The sequence below is a fragment of the Mus pahari genome, chromosome 4, assembly GCF_900095145.1.
Source record: "Mus pahari chromosome 4, PAHARI_EIJ_v1.1, whole genome shotgun sequence".
Classification (NCBI taxonomy): domain Eukaryota; kingdom Metazoa; phylum Chordata; class Mammalia; order Rodentia; family Muridae; genus Mus; species Mus pahari.
This window is the reverse complement of record NC_034593.1, coordinates 111,919,889-111,944,577: the sequence shown is the minus strand read 5'-3', so window position 1 is coordinate 111,944,577 and position 24,689 is coordinate 111,919,889. Positions and strand designations below refer to the sequence as shown.

General features: G+C 42.7%; 1 protein-coding gene, 1 long non-coding RNA gene, 1 other non-coding gene and 1 pseudogene across 3 annotated transcripts in view; 3 read left to right on the top strand and 1 right to left on the bottom strand.

The window, feature by feature from the left end:
* Positions 1–2,130: 2,130 nt before the first annotated feature.
* LOC110320884 lies at positions 2,131–6,504 on the top strand (annotated as a pseudogene).
* Positions 6,505–6,947: 443 nt separating this feature from the next.
* Positions 6,948–8,808, top strand: LOC110321032. The gene is made up of 3 exons (XR_003843713.1): positions 6,948–7,167; positions 7,411–7,450; positions 7,607–8,808. It is a non-coding gene; the product is annotated as an uncharacterized LOC110321032 (long non-coding RNA).
* Positions 7,212–7,341, top strand: LOC115063895. Its single transcript, XR_003843763.1, has one exon. It is a non-coding gene; the product is annotated as a small nucleolar RNA SNORA24 (small nucleolar RNA).
* Positions 8,753–24,689, bottom strand: part of Prss12 (serine protease 12) — a 55,402-nt gene continuing 39,465 nt past the window's right edge. The window contains exons 9-11 of the mRNA XM_021196101.1: positions 23,209–23,331; positions 9,796–10,076; positions 8,753–9,129 (exon numbers count right to left, since the gene is read on the bottom strand). Of these exons, the coding sequence (XP_021051760.1) occupies positions 8,822–9,129; positions 9,796–10,076; positions 23,209–23,331 (712 nt within the window). The 3' untranslated portion in view covers positions 8,753–8,821. The remainder of the gene's footprint in view (positions 9,130–9,795; positions 10,077–23,208; positions 23,332–24,689) is intronic.

Here is a 24,689-nt window from a genome sequence, read left to right as displayed (position 1 = left end):
CTAAAGGTTACCTAAATAATAATTTTGCATACATAAAAGTAGTCAAAAAGAAAAAAAACATAGTTTTTTTTAAAGCCTCACAGGTCACTTGGAAATGACAGAGTGGAAAAAAACAAGCTTTTGAGATGTTAAATGTTTAATAGCGCACATGTATATCTCAGATAAGTATGCAAAATTATACAAGCAAGTTCATTCTTAAAGTGGTGCCGTTGATTTCTTCTCAGTCCACCTGGGCAATTCTAGTTATTATGGAGAGAGCATAACAGGTGCAGTTGATGTTGTTGATGTCTTAGTGAAGACGGTAGTTGTTTCCAAATGTTTACCCAGGAACCCCAGGTCCCACATTCATCTAACGCACCGTCACCTCCAGTTTGGTTGATGCCATCTCTTTCCATCCCTTCCTGATTGCCTTAAATTCCGAAAGAAATCCATGTGGCGCTTACCTTGCACAAGTCCCTCCTCTCACTCACGGTCTTCCCAGCTTCATCCCTTCCTAGTTCCACCTGCCAGCTGCACATATGAACACAATCAGACTAGACTTTAAATTTGTTCCAAGAATTCAGATAAACTCCCACTAAGTCCAAGACTCCTGCTACATTTATAAATCTGTTGACATTATCTTCTGATTATATTCTGTTCTTCCCCCTTCAGATTTCCAAGTCTCCTTTATCCTAACAGGAAGTTGATGGCAATCCTTTGTATTTTCCGGGGGGTGGGGGTGGGGGTAGAAATCAACTGATAGAAGTTTGCACCATCACTTCTAACAGCGAACCACCACCTGCTCCCCCTTTGTTTCTGTAGAGTTCTACTCCGTTTCCTTAGAATAGCTGTGGCTTAGGAAGGTTGTGGTGATCCCCCAAAATAAAATTATTTTTGTTGCTGCTTCATAACTGTAATTTTGTGACTGTTATGAATCATGAATAATGTAAATATCTGATATCCAGGATTTCTGATGTGTGGCCCCCATCAAGAAGCGCAGGTAGAGAACACTGCCTGAGGCTAACCCCAGCCTTTGTGAGCTAGCCACAGCTCGCCCACGCTTTCCAGCACAGTCAGCTTTCCATCTCCACGGTAGCCCCATGTACCCAGCCTTCATTGCTCTCAGACTTCAAGCACTTGATCTCACCTGTGTCTCCAGGTATAGTCCCACTTCTCTTCTACTCTATAGCGTACCTTCTCTGGATTTTCCAAGTTATTGTCCTGCAGCTGTTCTTTAAAAGACCCCAAATAGCCTGTGTATGACTTACTCAAATGGTCACTTCTCATCCGTCATATTTCGTGTACCATTAACACTGGTTTGTTCTCCTCTTTGAAAACTTTTCTTTTTCAGCATTTCACTGGCTTTTCTCCCCACTCAAGTCTAGTCTCAATCCCCTCTTAAAGTCCCTCCCTGTAAACTGCTCTTAGATGACTGTGAGGCATGCTCAGTACTTACCCCACTCTCTGCTTTTATTTCCTTATTGGTTTCTTCAGCCCAGACCCCTCCCCAGAACGTCATACCCATTTGGACTCCGTAACAGTTGTTAACTGAATCTTAACTCCGTAACTGAGTTAAGATTCTCTTTCCTCTGCTGATCCCCACACTGGCTATTGCTCTCTGTTTTTATAATAGTTCTAACTGGCTTTAAACCGAATTCTTCATCATTGATGACACTAAGCACTTTTCTGTGCATTTATTGCCTTTGTATTGATGCTAAGAAATGTCTACCCAGGCAATATTTGCTGGAATCTAGTAAAAACCAAAAGCAAAACAAAACAAAACAAAACAAAAACGAAAACAAGGCTTTCTAAACTGGAATTCAGTGTGTGTGTGTGTGTGTGTGTGTGTGTATGTGTGTGTGTGTTGCAGACTAAGAACTCTCATCTCCTGTCTTCTGCACTTTAAAATAACAATAATATTCTGTGCAATAGGATCCCATTATAAGATCACAATGATGGAGTGCTTAGGTTCAATCTTAATTTCAGTAGTGTTCATTCATATGAAATCAAGATTCAGGCTATTTTCTGATTATGGTCCCTCCCATGGAAGCCAGCCTTCATTTAAGAGATGGATAACTGAATACTAATTATGGTTTTCTGAGAATTACCAGTCTCCCCCACTAAAACCAAACAGGGAAAGACGCATCCGACATGGAAGGAGCAAAGTTGAAGAACAGGTATTCTACAGTGAAATTTCCAGTGCATCCCAATGGTGAGCAGCAATAGTGCCTGGCACACTCGCTCAGGGCAGAGCAGCAATAGTGCCCAGCGCACTAGCTCAGTACAAGGTCTCCTCCAATTTACCTCCCTCCCCTGTAAATGAAAAAAAAAAAAAAAAACCACCACAATTTCAATTACAAGAAATTTCCAATTCTTCTCCTCCCACAGTCTCTCAAGTGCATTCTAAGACTCCAAGCCTTGGCCTGGTGGTGATGAAATTCACTGGATTTAAACGCAAATCTCCACTGATTAGAAGTGTCATCTCTGTCTCAAATTCAGTCACTAAAGCAGCACTTGCCTTGAAAGCAGCATGATGGGTCCTAAAATGATGGCTGCTTTTGTGTTCAATTCTGAAGTTTCAGACTTACAGAAAAAAAATTGCAAAAATGGCAGAGTGCCAATTTTCTCTAATTGCTAACCTAACAGAATTAGATAAGCATTGTTTTCATCTGATTGTTTTCTCCTCGTGGTCAGAATATAATGTGAACTTTGAGGCACAGGACCACAAAGAGAGAAACATCTTATTTTTACCCTACTGTATCAGAGTGTTCACCATGATCACGACCTATCATTTGATTTTTATTTTCACGTGATGCTTATCCTTCGAACTTTTATTACCCAGAATAGGCAGTGTCTGTTACTTTCCAGCACCGTTGATTTATACAATCTCCTCTGTGCTGCTTATTTGTCAACTTGAAACAAATGTGGGCATCCAAGCAGAGGGAACCTTGAGATAATTAATGCCTCCACTGCTTTGGCCTGTTGCCTTGGCTGTGGGCATTTTCTTGATTAGCCATTGATATGGGAGGGTGCAGAACAGTGTGAGCTGTGCCACACCTGGGCAGGTTAGCCCTGGGTTGTATAAGAAGGCAGGCTGAATAAGCCAAGAGCAAGCCAATAAGCAGCATACCTCCATGGTCTCTGCTTCAGTTCCTGCCTCCAGGTTCCTGCTTGAAGTTACTGCCTTTGCTTCCCTCAATGATGAACTAGGATGTGGAAGTGGAAGCCAGTGCCCCTTCCTCTCCAAGATGCACTTGATGTTGTATCACAGCAAAAGAGACTATACTAGGATATCTTTTCTTTACCCTGCACCTTGAAATCGAGCCATGGAACACAACCCAATAAGAAACTGGCGCTGCAATTCATGAGAGGGATTAAAGTCCACCTTCTGGAGAAAATGACTTTTGGTGTTGTTTCCCTGTGGTGCTGGAGATTGTATACAGGGCCTTGTGATTACCAGACAAACACTCCATCACTAAGCTAAATTTCCAGCCCCCTATCCCAAATGTAAAAAAAAAAAAAAAAAAGAAGAAAGAAAGAAAAAGAAAAAAAGTAGTGTGTTTGAGATAGGGTCTCATGTACCCTAAATTGTCCATAACCTTAATAGGTAGTCAAACAAGACTCTAACCTGAAAGCCACTAATGCTGGGGTTACAGGCACATGCCACCACACCCACTGTATGCCTTGCTGGGGGCTGGTCCCAGGGCTTTGTGCTGCTAGGTAAGCACTCAGGAATGAACATCCCAATCCCTAAAAATGAATCTTTTCTCAGTATCAGAAATAGGTTCTGTGTCCTTCAAAGAACTTCGCCATGACCCCAAGTGCTCACCAAAGTCTTTCCACCAGGCACTTCCCCAGGAGAAAGTGCAAACATCAAAATCACTTGTTGGGATGAAGGTTTTCATAATAACACTTGACCAAAATGCTGAAAGCAGAAAAGAACTTCCACAGATAAGAGATGTGGTGAGGGGAGGGCAACAAGGAGAGAAAAGAACACAAACAGAAGGACGTGCCAAAAGGCAGGTTTTAAAAGTTTTGTTTCAGACAAGTCTAGTCAAAAGACAGGAATATACAAGGACATAAACCACCACTATTCCATTTCAGCTATCTCGCCCCATGATTAATGTCTGGTTCATTAAAAATGTTCAGTAAGACATGATGTGCTCCCAAAACTTATGTTGAAATCTTAGTCCCTACTCTCTGAAGATGGCAGTGTTTGGAATGAGGTTACTAGACCCTGCTGTCGGTGGCCTACAAGAACATGGTCGGGGGCCACAGGTCCGCCTGGAGTGTCATCTCAAGCATTGAGCAGAAGGCTGACACCTCTGAAAAGAAGTTGCAGCTGACCAAGGACTATGGAGAGAAAGTGGAGTCAGAGCTGAGGTCCATCTGCACCACAGTCCTGGAATTGTTGGATAAGTATTTAATAGCCAATGCAACTAATCCAGAGAGTAAGGTCTTTTTCTGAAAATGAAGGGAGATTATTTCCCGTATCTTGCTGAAGTAGCTTGTGGCGATAAAGGAAAACAAATGATAGATAATTCCCAAGGAGCCTACCAAGAGGCATTTGATATAAGAAAGAGAGGCAACCTACAAATTCAATCTGCCTGGGGCTGGCTCTTAACTTTTCTGTATTTTACTATGAGATCCTTAACAATCCAGAGCTTGCCTGCACACTGGCTAAAATGGCTTTTGATGAGGCCATCGAAGAGCTTGATACAGTGAACAAAGACTCCTACAACACCCTCATCATGCAGTTGCTTAGAGACAACTTAACATTATGGACATCAGGCAGTGTGGGAGAAGAGTGTGATGCAGTGGAGGGGGCCCGAGTACTAAAGGTATCCACCAACCTCCTTCCTCTCAAGAAAACCTTTTTACATCTCCATTCCTTATTCCACTTGGATTTCCTCTAGCAAGGAAACCCATTCATGTGTATGGGATCAACTGTTTATAGTCTTTTCACACTGCAGCTTTGGGAAAACTCCATCCCTTGGTTTGTGTTGTCTCCGCCTTCCTGGTGTGCAGTTACTGCTGTAGAAAAGTATTGATAGCTTCATTTCATATAAACACAAGTAACTTCCAGACACTTGTGTAGAGGAGTGACAGCACATTTGGTATTTAAGTAATCTGAACCAGTTCTACAAGTGGTTTAGTATTACTGTGAAGATATGGAAATATAGTGCATTATAATTTAAAGTAATTGTAATAATAGCTTCTTGTCCTACATTCCTTTTCTGAACCTTCTTGGGGTTTTCCTTTCAGAAGCAACTTTTCCATGCTCTTATTACAAATTCCTTTCTAGGAGGAATCCAGAAGTGTTAAGATTGAATGGGAAAGGGCTTAATGCATCTGGGTTTGGGGGTCACAGATTGAAATGTCTCCTGTGTCACATGTTCAGGAGGTTACAACTGTCTGTGACAACAGGGAGTTTCCTTATGCATTCTTCATTTGCTGTAGTTTAAGTTGACAACTTCCTTCCCAATAAAAATTCCCTTACACCTCCTGCCTTCGTAGCTCTGGTATTCACTTGGTAAAAAGTTGAAAAGAAGTTGCAGACAGAAGTAGCATGTTGCTGCCAAAATACAAGCACTGCTTTGGGCAAATCAAAATGCATGTCCTCTCTTAATACACTAGAAAGGAGAAATAAAGTACACACGTCCAAGTCTACACTTTAGTACTTTTCCATGCAGATTTGTGCACATGTGAAAGGATATCCGTTTGGTCCAGTGAATGTTCTTTAGAGTTGGACCACTATATTGTGTGTTTGCTAATCATTGACTGTAGTCCCCCAAAAGCCTTGTGAAAATGCTATGCCCTATGTAACATCAGAGTAACATAAAAATAAAACTACATTTTATAAAACAAACAAACAAACAAACAAACACCTGACAGGTGCAGACAGGCCCAAAAGAAAAACCCACGGAAAGTTGCAGGCTACCATCTACTGGCCAGAGAAGGAAGACTCTTAATTTCGGATTTCTCAGCTCAGGACCAACACTGGCTGTTCTTAAAAGGACACCCTCAGAAGATCATCTAGAATGTAAATGAAGTGTGTTTGGGCAACGCGCCGCGGTTTCTTGAGCCTCGTTATTAACTAGTTCTTTCAACTCAGTAGTAAAGAATTTAGATGAAGCAAAATGAGATACTGGGTGAGCGTGCTGAGCTTCACGAACCCCTCTAGGTTCTTCAAATGCGAGCACTGTATCCAGTGAATTCGTTCATTCTCACTCCTGCACGGTGTTGCTCTAACCGCACGCTTCGAGCCTGTAATGACCCGTCTCCCTCACAGCTTTCTAACATTCTCCATGACAGCAACTGCCATCTCCATACTCCACCCATAAAGGCTTCCCCAGGACCCTCCATTCTGTGTCATAGCGGGCTGCGCCCGGGAGGGAGATATGCATTCCTCCGTCCGGAAAAGCCGAGGGCCGGGAGGGAGGGTCTGCTCGCGCTGCCCCGGCTTCCCAAGTTCTCCGGGTTCCAGAAACCTTTGGGCGCGCTAGGTCGGGCAACGGTGAGTGAGATCAGATCTACAGGGCAAGCGGAGGGGCGCGAGCGGAACCATCTACCCCGATGGGGGCAGAGGAGCCGCCAACCGCTCTCGGGGTCAGACGAGGGGCCGGCGCCATAGGAACTGATGCGAGGGGAGGCGGCCACGGAGGGACCTCAGATTGTGAGTCCCGGAAAAGGACGCAGCCAAGAAGGCGCGCACTACCGCAGCATCAGCAACGAGACTTCCGACACCGCGAGAACTGGGGGTTCAGCTCGGCTTTTCACCGCCCACCGCCCCAGCCCGCCCATTCCTGTGACGCACGCATCGAATCCCGGCCGCCTGCACCAATCAAAGTGAAGAGGCGCGGGAACGCTCCGGAAAGGGCGTAAAAGCCCCGCCCCTCGCGCACGGGCTCTTGGGAGAGCGTCACCCGGCCTATAAAAGCGTGCGCGCACCGCGCCGAAGTCTCTTTGGCTGCGATCTGGCTGCGAGTGTGTAGTTATGTGTCTGGGATGATATCTTGGGCCTTATCTGTGAGTGGCCGAGATGCGGGAGACCCAAGGCGGCCATGGTGCTGGCCGCAGGCCGTCAATTATGCAAGAGCGCGGTGAAGGGTAGCGCGCCGGCCTACATGTAAAGCCGATATGGTGTTGGGAGGCGCCACGCCAAGTTCGCCACCGCAGGGTCAGATGGTGAGTGACACCCCTGGGATTACACTGGATATTTGGGCTGTGAACTCCATGTATCTTTGGGACCTGCCGCCTGTGGCAGTCTCCCTTCCTAGCCATGGAAGAGCATGTGCTTGTTATTGGCAAAGCTGTCACCATTTCATTGGTACCAGATTCTGACTTGAGCAAGTGACATTCTAAGAGTGTAAGAGTCTACGCGACGAAAAACGGATTTAATTTTCTAAACTAGTGTTGAAATGTTTCTAGGAAATGCCGGAACCTGTTGAACAGTGGAAGAAGTGTTAAGGTAAGATTCATTTTTGTGGTGTTTGCGCGGTTCTGGGTAGTGAGTGGGCCTTAACTGTTGGGTGCAGTTTGCTCTTGTACGAACATTAACACAAGTAAACAGCCCGTAGTATAGTCACGGATATTCTGTAATGGACCTTCTTTTTTCTCCTTGCAGGTACTGTATTGGTTGAGATCGTCTGGTCAGTCACCTCACAGGGAATCTTTGCTTTTAATTTTTGGAAGTTGAATATTTTCTATTAAATAAAAGATGTTTTGTGTGTAATAAGACTGTCCTATTTCTGGAGGTTGTGTGACTTAAGAGTTAACGATACAGGAAACATTTGCACAGGAAATAACTGAGCTAACCAGAATTCCAAAGATAGGATAGTTATGATGGCTACAAAGGTGTAATAGATGTTAACTTGGAATGCGAGTGATTAACAAGCAGCCACAGATGTTTGCCCTTCATGAAGTGTCTCTTGCTGCTCTCCAAGCCTTGTATGTGCCATTCAACTTGGAATCTCCAGAAGGAGAGAATGTACCAACAGGGTGCATTGTGACAGGTGCTGGAGGGTACTTGTAGCCAATAGATATAGGCTTTGGTGTCTGGGATTTGAGTTTGAGACTAGGGTATGCCTTACCTCAGGGAAGCTTGGGAACCAAGGAGTAATTGGATTCCTCAGCATAGAGATTCTTGAGGACCAGATTCCTACCAGATGTCTCTTGGCTTTCATTCCTATTTAAATAGGGCTGCTATGGTTCCACAAGTGGTCAGTAATTTGGCCACTTAACTGCTTGCCACTTATTGTGTTGGGCTTGAGCACCTCTTTAAAACTAAAATTGTCAGGTTAGTCTTAGAAGATCTGAACTTATTGGAAGGTGCCAGTAGATGGTGTACTTTCACGGTTCAAAGGGCAGAATTCGAGTTTGACATCTGCCTGGTGTTAATAGGGAAGTGATTTTGATAGTGAAGACTGGATTCTTAGTCCTTGCTTAATAGTAATAAAGTACTTGCAAGTAAGTTGCTATGTAAAGCAAGTATCTTCAGCTTGCGAAGTTATCCCTTCAGTCTTCATTTAACAAGTACTATTGAAATAAGATTAAAAAGACTCGAACTTAAAATGATGTCCCAGTCTTGGTGTGGGTAAGATCAAAAAGTAGGTTAAATGTGGGCACCTAATCAAGGTTCCTAGTCCAAATTTTATGAATTTGAAAATTAAAACATTTGCTAGGATTTCACCTTACATAAAAATTGTAATAGGGAGGATGTGTACCCCAAACAACTGGGTTCTCAAATTCAAAGGAATCTCAGGCTTGTCACTTCTGGCATGGTGCCAAGTACAGACTGAATAGTTCCTGTTTCTTTACTGTTTCTTGAGCTTTCCATAAATTACAGACTGGTGACACTTTTTATCCAAGGTACAAAGGCGGGGACTCTGGTATAAACTCCAGGAGTGTCTTTGATTCCACATCCATACCCCCAGGAAGTCACCCCGTACACAACCCAGGTCTCATCAGGCTTTTCACACATGAGTGGTCCTCCACTGTCTCCCTGGCAGCTGTCCACACGGTTTTCTTCTTGGAGGTTCCCAGCACAGAGCATTCTCCCAGTAAATAGTCCCTTGTAACGCTCTTTACAAAACCTCTTGGGTAACAGAGGCACAGCAGCTTGTTGTAGAGTTCTTGAGTAGGCACGACCTGCTCAGACCAGAAGACTGATGTTAAGGTTTGATTTCAGCTAATGATCACATTTAGCAGTTTAGTAGTCTTAAAATGCCTTCAAAGGCATTTCAAAATGGCTGGTACTTAGAAGTAGCTATGGTGTCAGCTGTGTAGCATAAGGATGTATTAAATGATGTTTCAGGATTAAAACTCTGCATACAGTTTCACATAACAGACTTGAATACCAAGTGGCATTCATATAGTCAGGTTCGTGGAAAAGTTTGTGGAAAAGCTTAAATGTACACCTGGCAATTGAATTTGATCAGCTTGTGCTAAAATTTGGAATTAGAACCAACCGTGTAGGAAACCAACAGGACAGAATGTGAATCTAGGTTGTGTGTATACATTTCACATGTGGCAGACTTGAAGCATCTAAGTTGAGCCCACCTGAGGCAGTGATTCTCAATCCTAATGTTGCAATCCTTTAATACAGTTCCTCACATGGTGGTGACCCCCAACCATAAAATTATTTTTATTGCTACTTCATAACTAATTTTGCTACTGTTATGAGTCATAATGTGTGTTTTCGGATAGTGTTAGGTGGCCCACCAATGGAGAAACACTGATCTAAGGTCTTACCATTGCACATCCTAATATGGGCAGACCAAATGCTGTCAAGTTTTCTTTGTTTTTTATAATTACCTGTGTCTCCCCATCCTGTTATGTGACAGTTGGACGCTGTTTTCTGTGGCCTCTCTCTCCATAGAGGTAAACAGGCTGGCAAGACATGGCTGCTTAGTCTGGCACATTGCTCCCCTGGTCCTTGTAATCTAACCAGGGCAATGTCATAGTCGCTGCTGTCTGGCCTATAGTTCCTGTGAATCACAATCTGTTGAACCCCTATTTCTTGTTCAAACTCCTCTGGTACCAAAGTATGATAATCCCCAACTCGAACTGCATAGCTCCTCGAGTTGTTTCCATACCTAAAGGGAGAGAGTCAAAGGTGAGGCTTTTTTTTCAGGTATTGAAAATCAATGATCAACAGCTAGAAATGTTAAACTATAACAAATCAATCTTGTTTCAAATCCTGTCCTTTTGCAAACTTAGCCACCTTACCATTTCTCTTCCCTCAAGCTCATTGTCCCCTCCGGGAAGCCCATTGTTCTCATGTCTTATTCTGATTTCACTGTATGTCTAGATTACTATTTTCTGAGACAGTAAATGTGGAGAGTGAGTGGAAATTACCGACAAAGCATCAGTATGGCAATGCTTACCAAACCAGAACACAGTATAGCACACCATCACTGTTCTGATTTGCCATGTTCATTTTGCTGCATGGAGTCATAAACATGACTAACCCTCCTCTGTCCCTGAGCTAGTGCTGCCCATCTTATCCCTAGAAAGAAGCATCAGTTATTACCCACAAAGAGTCAAATGCAAGCAAGTTCTGTCACCATATGCTCACTATATGTTCTTTTAGATGTCACTTCCGTGAAGCCCCCCTCATGTTTATATTGCAACCACCTAGTCTTAGCATACCTAATCTGTTGTGCATTTACCTTTTTTTTTTTTTTTTTTTTTGTACTCTATCGGTCTTAAACATTATTTAGTTTACTATTTAACTGCCCTATGCAATTAATAAATATTCCTGAGGTGGCCTAGGTCCCCAAGTGAGACTTCTGGGCCCAGAGTACACTAGCCAACCTACTGATTACTTCTTCCTCAGAAGGTTACAGCTGCTGTTCACTGGTCCTGACCTCCACTTATAGCAAGAACCAGGGCTGTACATGCCCCGAGGTATGCAAAAATGTAAAATCAAGCATTTAGTGTTAGTTTTAAGTTGGTTTAAATTTGTACTAATTCTCTGATGTGCATATACATTTGCCACTTACTAAAGATGAAAGTTTGCATATTGATGGAATGGATATGATCTTAGTTTTACATAAAGAATAAAGTCTTAGGTGATCTCAGAACATCTTCAATACCTTTCAGAGTTGATCAGCGTTTTATTTTATTTTGTACTGTTATTTTAAGACAGGATCTCATTCTGTAGGCGGTTCACTGTGTGTAGGCTCAGACTTGCACCAGCACTTCTGCCTCCACCTACACAGAGCTGATATTCCAGGCATGCATGCACTACGCACACAATCACTGCTGTTCAAAACAGTCTCTTTGCCTGCCGAATGCTAACCCTGCCTTTTATCAACCATCCACATATCTCATGCTGGCATCCAACTGCTGGGAAGCAATTTTTAATGTTAATTTATTTTAATGTTAAAAACCCTTCCTCCCCTTTTCTGAAAAGAGGAGGAGGGGTAGATAGAGTGAAGAGAAAGTGGGAGGAGAGGAGGGAGGGGAAGCCGCCATCCACACATAAAGTAAATAAATGATTAATTTTTAAAAACCTCCCTGCTGGGCGGTGGTGGTGCACACCTTTAATCCCAGCACTCGGGAGGCAGAGGCAGGCGGATTTCTGAGTTCGAGACCAGCCTAGTCTACAAAGTGAGTTCCAGGACAGCCAGGGCTACACAGAGAAACCCTGTCTCGAAAAACCAAAAAAAAAAAAAAACCTCCCTTATTGATTTTTTTCCATAACAAACATAAAAGTCCCACTGTTCCCAAACATCCACTTGAATGTGAGTTTAAAGCCTTTATATTCAATAGTTTACTAGTCGAAATCTCCTAGAGGCCAGAACTAACTACTAACTGCCTTATTCCTCATTACTCCTGTGTTAGAAGAGGTCCAAACCCTCTACTAGCACTGACAGTCTTGTATGATTATGCAGCCATCAACTATTGACCAGTATACCCCTTCCCTGTACTTCCTGACAACTCCCCATTTTCAAGTTAGATCAGGAACAGGGTTTTTTTAGTATGCTTTCCAGATTTATTTCAAAATGTAAAATTTATATTTTACAATAAATATATCTTTAAATTTTCTAAACTATTAAAAAATGCAAAAAGCAAAACAAAACCTACATACCAGGGCCACTGTTGGTGGCACACAGGCAGAGTTTGGGGCCAGCCTGATCTACATAGCTAGTTTCAGGGCAGCCAGTACTACATAGACCCTATCTCAAAAAAAGAAAAAAAGGAAGAAAAAAAATCACACATCGAAATTAAAGTCAGTTATACATCTCAGTGATTTAATTAACAATTCTGAAGCTGTGGAGCTTCACACTGGACTTGCCTTACACTTTCAGTATCAAATATATCTCTATGTTTTTATCATCAAAAATAAAAACCCATAGCAATTAGCATAAAAGCACAGTAGCTTTATATCCTGTTTCATAAATGAGGCCATCATGTTCATGTAGCCCTTCCCTGTCCCCTAATATCTAGCCTCTTTTGTCCTCCTTTCTGCTCACCCACATATCCATCTATTTACGTATATGCCTGTATTATTGGCTAGATTCTACATGTGAGGGAGAGCATGCAGGGTTTTGGTTTTTTCCTGAAATATGTGACCTTGCTTAATATGCATTCTAAGACCATTTTCCTGCAAATTTTTATTTCATTTTTCCATTATTTCATTTTCTATGGAGCTGAAATATATATGAAATTGAACTCAGGACCTTTGGCAGAGCAGTCAGTGCTCTTAACCTCTGAGCCATCTCTCCAGCCCAGGTTCCTTTATCTTTACATCCTCTCTAGCATCTGTTCTCAGATTTGTTCATGATAATTATTCTGACTGGAGTGAGGTATTATCTTAACAGTTCCTCCAACAAGGCCACACCTACTTCAGCAAGGCCACACCTTCTAATAGTGCCACTCCCTATGCCAAGCATTCAAACACCTGAGTCTGTGGGCCATTCCTATTCAAACCACCACACTAGCCATCAGTGAAATGCACAACTATGTTATTAGCTTGGGACTTTGCTAGCTAGCGGATTAGTTAGCTCTGTAATCTGCCTAGTATCTCTCCATCCTTGGGATTACAAGCATGCCTTTTGATGGATCCTGGGGACTTAAACTCAGGTCCTTATGCTTATAAGGCAATCGTTTTATCTTTTATTTGACTGAGCCATCTTCCCAACTGGAACTCTAGTTATTCTTAAAATTGACTATTATGTTTGGGATTTGAGGAACAACTAATAAAAATCTTGACTAGTTTTCTAAACAAGTGTTTGTCTACCATAGGTAGGGCTCCTAGTAGATGTTATTATATACTTCCAGGAGGAAACCTTGCCCTGGTATGTTACTGGATGTCAAAAACATGTGTGACTTAGGGCTTCTCCTCGTCTTTCTGGCGTAGCTGAATTTGTGTTATATTGATATACAGTCTATAAAAACTGCTTCTAAGCCGGGCCTGGTGGCGCAGGCCTTTAATCCCAGCACTCGGGAGGCAGAGGCAGGCGGATTTCTGAGTTCGAGGCCAGCCTGGTCTACCAANACCCTGTCTTGAAAAACCAAAAAAAAAAAAAAAAAAACTGCTTCTAAAGCAAACATTTTACATTTTGGCTGACATATCATTGGACTGCTTGTTGAAATTCCTTCAACTCCCTACAAATGAAAATTGGATGAAATTCTCATACAAGGATCTGAGACCAGACATAATAGCAATAATCCAAATTCCTCTGGTATTTTGTCATTAAGATGAACAACAACAACAAAATACTAGATTTAAAAAGTGAAGAATTAGGTTTTGGGGCCATGTGCAGAGAACATTTGTATTTATTCTCTACAGACCATCATCTCTCCAAGAAAGCAATGTTTTATATCAGCCTGCCCACATCAGCTAACACTGGAGTTTGCTCTTTCTCTGCTGTCTGAATTAAACTCAGTCCTTTAATTAACCTGCCTATGTAAATGCTTACAGTTGCTATGGAAGGAGTCAACTTACTGAGACCTTGCACTGTCCCTGACATATATGCAATGTGTATGTACGAAATTCCATTTAGTGCTATGGGTCCCAGAAAAGACCATGTTCTTCAGAACTCTATCATATAGAAAATCATAAGAGTGTGCATGTTAAGCATTCGATACACTGATTTTTAAACATACCTCTCATTACCTCTGGGACTAAGCTTTCTAATTATAAGTATTTATAGAGTTTTCCTTTTGCAGAGCAGAAATCTCTGCCAATTTGTAGCTGCTGTGGTATTTCTAGGCAAAACGTCAAAAGATAAAATCAGGTTAAATGATATTCTTACTCATATTAAGTTTGGAATAAAGTTGCAGAAATAAGAGGGTCCTTGTTTCACATGTATTCAATCATCCAGAACTGTGTTGTTAACAGGATGGGCATTTAAGAGGATTTAAAAAAAAACTCAGAAACTTTTCTCTTAATTGTATTCCTGTGCCATTGTAGACACAAGGTCATTTCATAGTCCTTTGTAGTAATGATTTAGAATAAGAAATAGCAAAAGCAACGAATTTATACCATGAAGGACTGACTCAAAAGAAATTTTAGAAAACTTTATGTACTTAAACTTCCCCTTCAAATGGCTAGTAGCATACCCACATCCCAAAATGTCATTGTTTTAACATTAAAAAAAAAAAAAAAGGTGTGGAAGAGGAAGGTGGGATAGAGCACCTTTAATCCCAGCACTGGGGAGCCAGAGCAGGCCATAGCTATGGATTTGAAACCAACTGGTCTACATAGTGAGTTCCAGACAAGACAAAAGAACCAGCAACAACAGAGGAGAAGAAGGTAAAAGAGGAGATAGAAAAGCTTTAAGTAGTAGTAGCGCCCAAGCTGTCAGGTCCCCTTGTCATACTGTTGTATACATGCTTCTTGGATATGTATGAGAGGCCCAGAGAGATGGGTTTCTAGAATTCTGCCAGCTCTTCGGCAAAGTACCCATAAAACCTGTAACGATGCTTTGTCTGAAATGAGCAGGCTGAGTAGTTAAAGACATTTTGGTTTCATCTGGACTAGGCAAGATCTTCTAGACCGTTCTGATACAAAACAGTGATGACTTGGTAAAGATAAAACATACCACATAGTTGCATCATTCACACATGGCTGCTCTTAAGCCCTGGTCCATATCATCACTGTAAGAACAGGACCAAATATATATGTATATCTACATATACAGAGGCTCAGTGCTGGAAGAAAGGAAAGGAGGGGGAACCTAATCAAATGTGAAATCCAGGTTTCAGCCAAGCAGGCCTTACAGCAGGCTAACATATTTTCCAACATCTCCATGTGGAATAAGGAAGAACAGAAACTTCTCAAGACCTGACCACTTCACTTCTTTCAAATTTCAGTGTTTTATGATTAAAGGAGAATTGTTTGAGCCAAAGCCGCTGAATCTAGAAAATCAAAACTTGAAGCTCGTTTGAAGAACTAGTAACTGGCGCTGTGCCTTTTAATAAGCTTACTCAGATAAAATGAGGGTCGCTTTTGCAGTCACTTCAAACGACATGACTATCAAATCCAGTGAAACTTAAAGACCGAGTCAGATGGACATGTAACACATTGGCAAGCTGTTTCCCTCCCACTCACATTAAAAGAATCTTGCATTTCTTCTAAGGCATAGAAAATGCTGAATATCCTAATATGCTCCTCTGATCTTTAATCGTCTGTCTTTATATTATACTTTGCAGATAAAAGGAATCCCAAATAGCATATGGAAGCAGTTATTTGTTGGTCTACATTTAGAATAACCACTGTTCTCTGAAAGCCCAGCATTCTTAACTGGGCCCACCATCTGGGGACCCACGGCCCACTTAGATCATATAAGGACCACTTAGGAGTATCTACTATGGTATTTAAGCATGGATGAGAGCTTCGTGGGTGTTAAACGATAGCTACAAGGGGCTGGCCAGGGGAGAAGAAATGATTTGTAAACAAAAGGTTCGGTCTTCCTCTAAATGATTTGTAAGCAAACTACAGTTTTCCTCCAAAACTGTAGTTTGATGGCCAGATGCCAACCTTCTATTACATCATACCAACTTCCAGAGATTTTCTTTCCTCTCTTTGGCTACCTGCTCTATTTATAACAGCTATATAGCGGATCTTCCTCAACTATAAAAATATAAAGTTAGGGTTCTTGCACCCAATCCTTCAAATTCCTACTATTGCAAGTCTTAATCGTTTGGTAAGAACAATTTTGATTCATTCCTGAAAAATGCATACAGGAAACATAAAGGTGATTTTTTTCCATGTAATTTTAAGCTTATAAAATATCTTTTCACATTTGCCCTCTCCCTTCAGACCTCTCCCAGATGTTCCCAATGACCCATACTGTGAAACTGTTCTTTGAACATACTTCAAGGCTCAGAACCCCTAGATGATTTTACATTACCAAACAAATGAAACAGAGTCACAAACCCAGTGGGCCAGGCTTTTCCTGACTCTCTCTTCTACATCCACTGAACAAACCCCAGAGCCCATAACCTCATTATACTTACACTGCCCTCTGCCAGTCTCTCGTGCCTTCTAACCACTATTGCTACCGAAGTAGAATAAAGTAGAAAAGACCAACTCCAAGATATTGATTTATTAGTGATTTTACTTAAAGTATTGTTTGTACTGCCTATTTGCCAAGCATGGCTTAACTTTCTACCCAAAACAGAATGACCTGGAGAAATAGCTGAAACACTGAAACAATGGGTCATTTCCCTAAACAACCTGCAGACTGCCATGTGTGCTTCTGTAAAATCTTGCTTGCCCACCGCACCTTGTGGTTTTCAAGCATTCACTGAGAATGCACATTAGACCTAGCCTGAAAGCTTTTCAGGAGCTATCCTGGCTTTGATCCACTGGTGACATCTTCTCTCTTCCACTCCCACTAGTGTCAAAATGCTTATTCCATAAAGGATCAACATTGCAGGAAAAATTTTGGATCGAAGGTTCCATGGCTGAGTAGGTGTCCCAATTGCTCCACTGGAAATCTTGCCGGATTTGACCATTTCAGGGTCCATATTCCCCATTGCTAGGAGTCTAAGCTAAGGTCACCTTCACAGATTCCTGGGAGTTTCCATTGTCCTAGGTTTCTAGCTCGTCCCAGTGATGCCCCCCCCATACACACTCCACAACCCAGTTGTATCTCCCAGTACTCTTTCCCTCCGTCCTCTCTCTACCTCACCCTCCTGTTCCCATCCCTCCCACCCAGTCTCCTCCATCCAAACACCCTCAATGTCTAATCTATTTCCCCTTCTCGGTGAGCTTTGAGCATCCCCCCCTTGGGCCTTCCATGTTACTTAGCTACTTTGGATTTGTAGTTCGTAGCACTGTTATCCTATACTTTATGGAACAGAATTTGAGGGAAGGGCCAAACAATGACAGTCCCAGCTTGAGCACTATGAGCAGGAACCCACCCCAACACTATTAATGATATTCTGCTGTACTTGCAGACAAGAGCCTAGCCTAGCATAACAATCATCAGAGAGGCTTCACCTAGCGACTAATGGAAACTGATGCAGAGACCCACAGCCAGACATTAGGTGGAGGTTGGAGAATCCCGTGGAAGAGGGGGAAGAAATACTGAAGGAGCCAGAGGTGACCACAAGAAAACCTACAGAATCAACTAATCTGGGCCCACAAGAGCTCATAGAGACTGAAGTGCTAACCAGAGAACATGCATGGGACGGTCCTATGCCTGCTGCACAGTCTTCACGTGGGACTCCTAACAGCAGGAGCGGGGGTGTCTCTGACTACACTGCCTACCTTCAGATCCATTTCCCTAACCGGGCTGCCTTGTCCAGCCTCAACAGGAGAAGATGTGCCTAGTCCTACTGCAACTTGATAAGCCGAGGCTGGCTGATAACCACAGGAGGCCTTCCCTGTTCTGAGGAGAAGCAGAAGAGGCATGGATTGGGGGGCTTGGGACAGGGAGGGAGGGAGAGGGAAGACTGGGAGGAGAGGAGGGGGGAGAAGCTGCTATCAGGATGTAAAGTAAATAAATAACTTAATAGAAAAAAGATAAAAAGACAAGAATCAACATTGCAATCCCACAACACTGCCTACTGCCACAGTCTACTACTGTGATGAATGAAACATCTCTGCTAAAAACACAAACAAAAACAAAAAAAGACTTAAGAAATGTCCTCTTAGGAAAAATAGTCTTCCTCAGAGATGAGCTGTGTCTGTATGTAATAATAACTCAAGGAAAGTAACCAACCAAAGAACGTACCAATCAAAGAGCATGCACAGGCTGGACCTAGGCCTCCCCACACATATGTAGCAGATGTACAGCCTGGCCTTCATGTGGGTCCTGAACAACTGAAGCAGGGGCTGTCCCCAAAGCTGTTGCCTGTCTGTGGGATATGTTGTTCTAGCTGGGCTGCCTTGTCTGCCCTTACTGGGAGAGGATACACTTTGAAAGGAAGCAGGGAAAATATAATTGCATTGTAATTAAAAATAAATTTAAGCAGGGAAGTGGTGGCACACACCTTTAATCTCAGCACTGGAGAGTCAGAGGCAGGTAGATCTCTGTGAGTTTGAGGCCAGGCTCATCTAAAAAGTGAGTTCCAGGACAGCCAGGGCTACACAGAGAAACCCTGTATGGAAAAAAAAATCAAATAGATAAAAATAAATAAATAAATTTTAAAACCCTCTTCTCTGACAGGCTCATTCCACCTGTCAACTTGACCGAATCTAAAATTGCCTATGGGGAGTTATCTTGATTACATTAATTGAGGCTGGAAGACCTGTCCACCGTGGAACCATTATCCTGTTTAGGATCCTGACCTGCGTGAATAGAGGAGAGCTGAGTACCAGGAAGCCTTCATCCCTCTGCTTTCTGGTTGTCACTGTGATGTAAGCTGTTGCTTCAGGCTCCTGCTTAGCTTGACCTCTCCACTCTGATGTGCTGCACCTTGAATGTGAACTAAAATAAACCCATTCTCCCTTCGTTGAGTGTATCTCATAACAACAACAAAAAGAAATGAAGACATCATCTTTAAAGGAAAGAAAACAAAAAAAACAAAAATGGTGCTGGTCAGTAAAGAGCTCACTCTGCACAAGCTGTAGCCACACAAAAACTGGGCACACTAGCACATGTGAGCCCAGGAATGTGGAGGTAGAGGCAGCGATGTCAGGGGCTTGCTGACTGAACTGATGAGCTCCGCATTCAGTAGGGGACCTTATCTCAAAAAATAAGGTGGACCGGATGAAGAGGTGACTCACTGGTTAAGAGCACTGTTTGTCTTGCAGAGGACCTGGGTTCAGTTTCTAGCACCCACACCACAGCTCAGAGCTATCCAAAACTCCAGCTTGAAGATTCAACATCCGCTTCTGACCTCTTCAGGCACCAGGCACACATACATGCTAGCAATATACTCATATACACAATATTTTTTAAGTTTTTAAAAGAAGTGGAAGGCAATTGAAGAAGTCACCTGACAGTGGCTTCTGGTTTCCACATGCATACAGATGTGCACATGTATGCACATGCACATGTACACACATGAACACTTCCATACACAAACACATACACATACAAATAAAACCGTCCCTGATAGTACCTGTGGTGTCTGAAGTAACAGTCAGCACCGCATGCTCCCCACTGTCTGCCACTTGCTCCTCTTATTGCACCACATCAATTACGTCATGGTGTGGCACCCAAGACAGTGCACGGTCAGCACATGGTCAGTGAACAGTCAGTACACAGTCCTTTCTAAAGCTGGTGCTTTTCTCCCAAGTCTCTTCAGCCAACTAAAACAAAATAGCAAGGGTTTTCAGTGCTTCGTTGGGACTCTGTTTTGTCAGCAAATTAATTTTGTGAGAAACTGAATTACATTACTGGCACACAGTAGTGGTGTTGTACACCAGCCTGTGAGATACCACATTACTTAGTAGGCGTGTTAGGCAGGCACTATTTCATGAGCCCTTTCCATTGGTGCTGTATTGAGACGGCTTTCTGGAGGTAAAGATGACATTTTCTTTTGCCCTTATCTGTATCGCTAATTGGAACCAGTCTGTCAACATCTTCTTCGATCATGATTCTGCCTTCAAATGCATTGTTTATTAATTGTGAGTAGCTTATCTTCAGAGTCCATTTTCAGCTTAGCAATGAATTTGTTAAACAAAACAAGGTTAAGCAGCTGTCAGCTCCATTATATATTCTACTTTGTCATTATTTTCAAAGTTCAGACCATACCCTGCCCTACTCAACAAGCAAATGGAACATTAGAACACACTTGAGATTTACAAAGCACTTGAGACTTAGGTCTAAATGCACACCCCTGAGTGTCAGCGTCGAAACTCAGTAGACGTAAGTCTGAGGCCCAGGAACCTTGACACTTAGCCAGCTAAATGTGTCTAACATTGTGGTGAAAAGAGTCCACTTTGAAGATGTTCCCTAAACTATTTAGTCATGGAAATATTGTTTCTTCTCCTCTGGGCCCCTACAGCAACATCATACACTGCAGGAATAGCAAGCATCCTACCTGTCTCGTTCTTAGCTGAATCACTACTGCATGTGCCTGGGAACCAATAGTATTTGGTGGTGGTGGAGGTGGTGGTGGTGGTGGTGGTGGTGGTGGNNNTGGTGGTGGTGGTGGTGGTGGATTTTGATTGTTTGTTTTTGTTTGTTTTTTTGAGACAAGATTTCTTTGTGTCGCCCTGGCTGCCCTAGAACTAGCTCTTTAGACCAGACTGACCTGGAACTCACAGAGATCTGCCTGCCTCTGCCCCCCCAAGTGCTGGGATTAAAGGCATGCACCACCACTGCCCGGCCTCAATGGTGACTTGTTAAGGGAGTGAATATTTATAACCTTTTTGTCTCTGTACTCATATAACACAGAAATATCTTAAAACATTTTGTTGTGGGTGTATTTTCAGACTTAGTTACCTTTCTTAAATTCCCAACACAGCAACATTCTGAATGTGGATGTCTGCCCTGCGGAGCACCCTGAGCGTGGAACTCAACTCCACAAGCAATTATTGAGAGACCACTGAGCAGGCAAGCAAGAATGTGGTGTGTGGCATAGTTAACGTAAGTCCGTGGGTGAAAATGGGAACGTTCAAGACAGAAAGGTGGGGGAACCATCCACAAAGAGGAGTATAAACCCAGGCCCTTCCTCATACTAGATGCCAGGCATATAAGTGAACCGTAAGCAAAGCCTTTAAATATTTTTAAAGAAAAAGCAGAACAGTCATTATATGGAGCTAGGAGAAAGTGTTTGTTTTTATTTTTTGTTTTTGTTTGTTTTTGTTTTGCTTTTGCTTTATTTTTGAGACAGGATCTTGCTATATAATCTTTGCTGACCTCGAGTTCCCTAACCTATCCCAGGTTGACCTGAACTCCCAGAGATCCATCTCCCACTGCCTCCTGAGCGCTGGGACTAAAGGTGTGCACCATCATCACATCTGGCTTAGGGAAACATTTTTAATAAGATGTACAAGACTTCTTACAAACTGACAAGAACCATCAACAATAGAAAAGAGTGTGACCCATACCAAGAAAAGATATTTGTAACACACAACCACAAAGGCTTTGTATGTAAAACAAGCAAAAAAAGGTCTACTATAACAAGACAATGATATATAAAATATGAAACAAATATGAACATAATTTATGATGGGAGGCATTAATATAATCACATACCTAACAAACGCTACTGAGATGTCTACTGCAACCCAATTCTCTACCTAGTATTGGAAGAATAGAAATAACTGACTGCCCATTAGTGAGGGAAATAAATGAACTGACGTTCTGCAGTAGAAATAGCAGATCCTACGGTAGTTAAAGTGACTCTACACAAGCAGACTATGAGTGCACAGTGAAGTAAAAGTACACTACATAATCTCATGTAAAAGAGACAGTGTTTTACTTGGAAGAGTTTTTCAACCATATGGCACATATTCTTTATAAACACTTAATTAGGACAAATTTTGCAACATACAAAATTAAAACAGTATGCCACAATTTCTTGTGTTCGTCACCTTGCTTCAGTAATTATCAACGTTTTGTCAAATGTTGGTATACATTTTTAAATGTCAAAATTAATGCAAGTAAATGGTTTCCTACTAGAGTTTGTGAATGACGAGTGAGCAGAGAAGGTGAGAGCGAATCTAGAGCAGGCTGCTAGAACAGCCCCGTCACTGGACAGTGAGCTCCCAGAGAGGCTTCTTCAGTGACCTGATGAGAGCTCGGGGCGGACTGGTAACATTTCTAGGACAAGAGGAAACTCTTGTCAGAACAGTGCTAAGCATAAGTTAGGCGCAGTGTGACTTTCAAGAAGGTACAGAGAAACGTAATGCACCAACCGTCGAGAGTGCAGAAGCATTGAAAGCGCCAAGGCTACATCCTTCCTCCTTAGAAATCCTAACCAAATAATATGGCATGGAGTTTACATCTACCAGTATATGAGTTTTCACCCGATATGAAAACTCGGATTTTGTGTGTTGTTTGTCTGTTTGTTTGAGATAATCTCAGTATGCACCCCATGCTAGTCTCAAACTCAGTGATCCTCCTGCCTCAGTCTCCACACCTACATATTATAGATAAATACTTGAGGAAAGCAATAACTGTTTCCTCTCCCCCAAACCTCCCTTCCCTTCTCCCTTGTTCCAATTTATCTTAATTAGAGACTTCTTGGGGTTTGGTCTCTTAACTATGTATTGTAACGCTAAATTCTACACTCTAAGGTCTGGGCCTAAGACTGACTTCTCACATTTACAAGCTTTGGTTAGACAAACCTTGTTCCTTGATTTAAAACTATTGGTTAAATAAAACTGGCTACAGCCAGTTACTGGAGGGATTGGAGGAAGGTGAGTTTGGAGTGTCCTGGTTGGGAGAGAGAGACAGGAGGAGGAAGAACAGAAGAGGAAGCTGCCATGAGCGAGATGGACCATGAGGCCATGGCCAGGGGAAACAGCAAGTATTTGGGGTACACAGCTGGGGAGGTAGCCAGGCCAGCAGTTAGAAGAGTAGATTGGGTTTTACCTGCCAGTAATTGTCAAGGCCAAATAAAAAAAAACCACAGTCTGAGTCTCGTCTCATTTATTCGTACGCTAGTTGGGGATAAGCTTAAATTGGTAGTGCAACAGAGAGCAGTTGCTTCCCGAGGCCTTTTTGCTGTTCTTCCTGGCATTACCTCTGCCATACACACAGTGCCACAGGGCAAACAGAGAAGGCATAGAGCCAGGCTCTGCCGTGCTCAGTGCCTATGAGCATGGAGCTGGAGGAAGCCATGCTGTTTGGGACAAGGGACACATACCTTTTGAAGCAGTGTGCAGCTGTCAGGACCCAGCAGCTACTCAGAAGGGTGGCTCCACAAAGCAGCCTGCCGTCTCCATGGGCCGACCTCAGCCTGAGGGAAGCCTGCCAAGGCCAGGCACCCCTGGAAGTCAAGCCATACGTTCAAGATAGGAGAAAAGGAAAGAAGAGCCTCAGGTAAAACAATGCAGGTGGGAGTGGAGCCATTGGGTCCTTCCTACATGGAGAACAATGCGCATACAACTCTCACAGATTGGCCTCTTACTATTGGTCATAAATATCAACAACTCCGGAAATTTGTCTACAGGCATCTGTCATATTCTACTCTTCTCTGACTCTTGGAAACAAGATGTCTTCTTTGTATTTCATGAGTCCAGTGTAACTTTTCTACTTAGCCTACATCACATGTGTAACTTAACCCATGTAGCCTAAAGAAGTACTTAAACCAAAAGCTGGTTTATAAACCTCCCACCCCCAACCAGTGGGCAGAAGCAGCTGACCCCTGTTGTTGAATTAGGGAAGGCTGAAAGAAGCTGAGGAGAAGGGAGATTCTGTAGGAGGGCCAGCAGTCTCAATTGGCCTGGACCCCCACAAGATCTTGATATGAGGCCTGTAACACACATACAGTAGAGGACTTCCAGGTCTGTGTTCATTCAGAGATGAAGAACCAAACCCTCAAGAGACTGGAGTCCCCAGGGAGTTTAGAGGTCAGGTGGGGTGAGGGGTGGGGGCATCCATGTGGAGATGGGGTGTGGTGGGGAGGAGGTATAGGATGTGGAGCAGTCAGAGGGTGGATGGGAGGGGCAAGGAATAGGATACGGAGTGTAAAAAAAGTAAATTACAAATAAAATTCAAATAAATAAATAAATAAATAAATAAATGCCTCCCTTCTCCTCTCCCCACCCCAACCTCTCCTCCCTTCTCCCTACTTCTTCAACCTCTTCCCACCCCACTCCTCTTAGTGATGGTGCATAAGACAGAAATTGTAGCTCAAAGTTCTCAGTATATTTGAAAGCTCATGTGGTCCTTTCAATATTCAGATGCTCTACAATAGTTGTTCTCACACTTCCTAATGCTTCAACCCTTTAATACAGTTCCTCTTGTTGTGGTGAACTCCCCCCCCCACACACACACCATAAAATTATTTCATTGCTCCTTCATAACTATAATTTTGGCACTGTTAAGAACTGTAATATAAATATCTGTGTTTTCCAATGAAAGGGTTGTTTGATCCAAAGGTGGGGTCATAACCCACAGGTTGAGAATGACTGCTATTCAGTGCAGATTTTTTTCCTCATAGATATGACACTTTACCATGTGTACTGGCTAGCTTTGTGTCAACTTGACACAGCTGGAGTTATCACAGAGAAAGGAGCTTCAGTTGGGAAAATGCCTCCATGAGATCCAGCTGTAAGGCATTTTCTCAATTAGTGATCAAGGGGGGAGGTTCCCTTGTGGGTGGTGCCATCTCTGGGCTGGTAG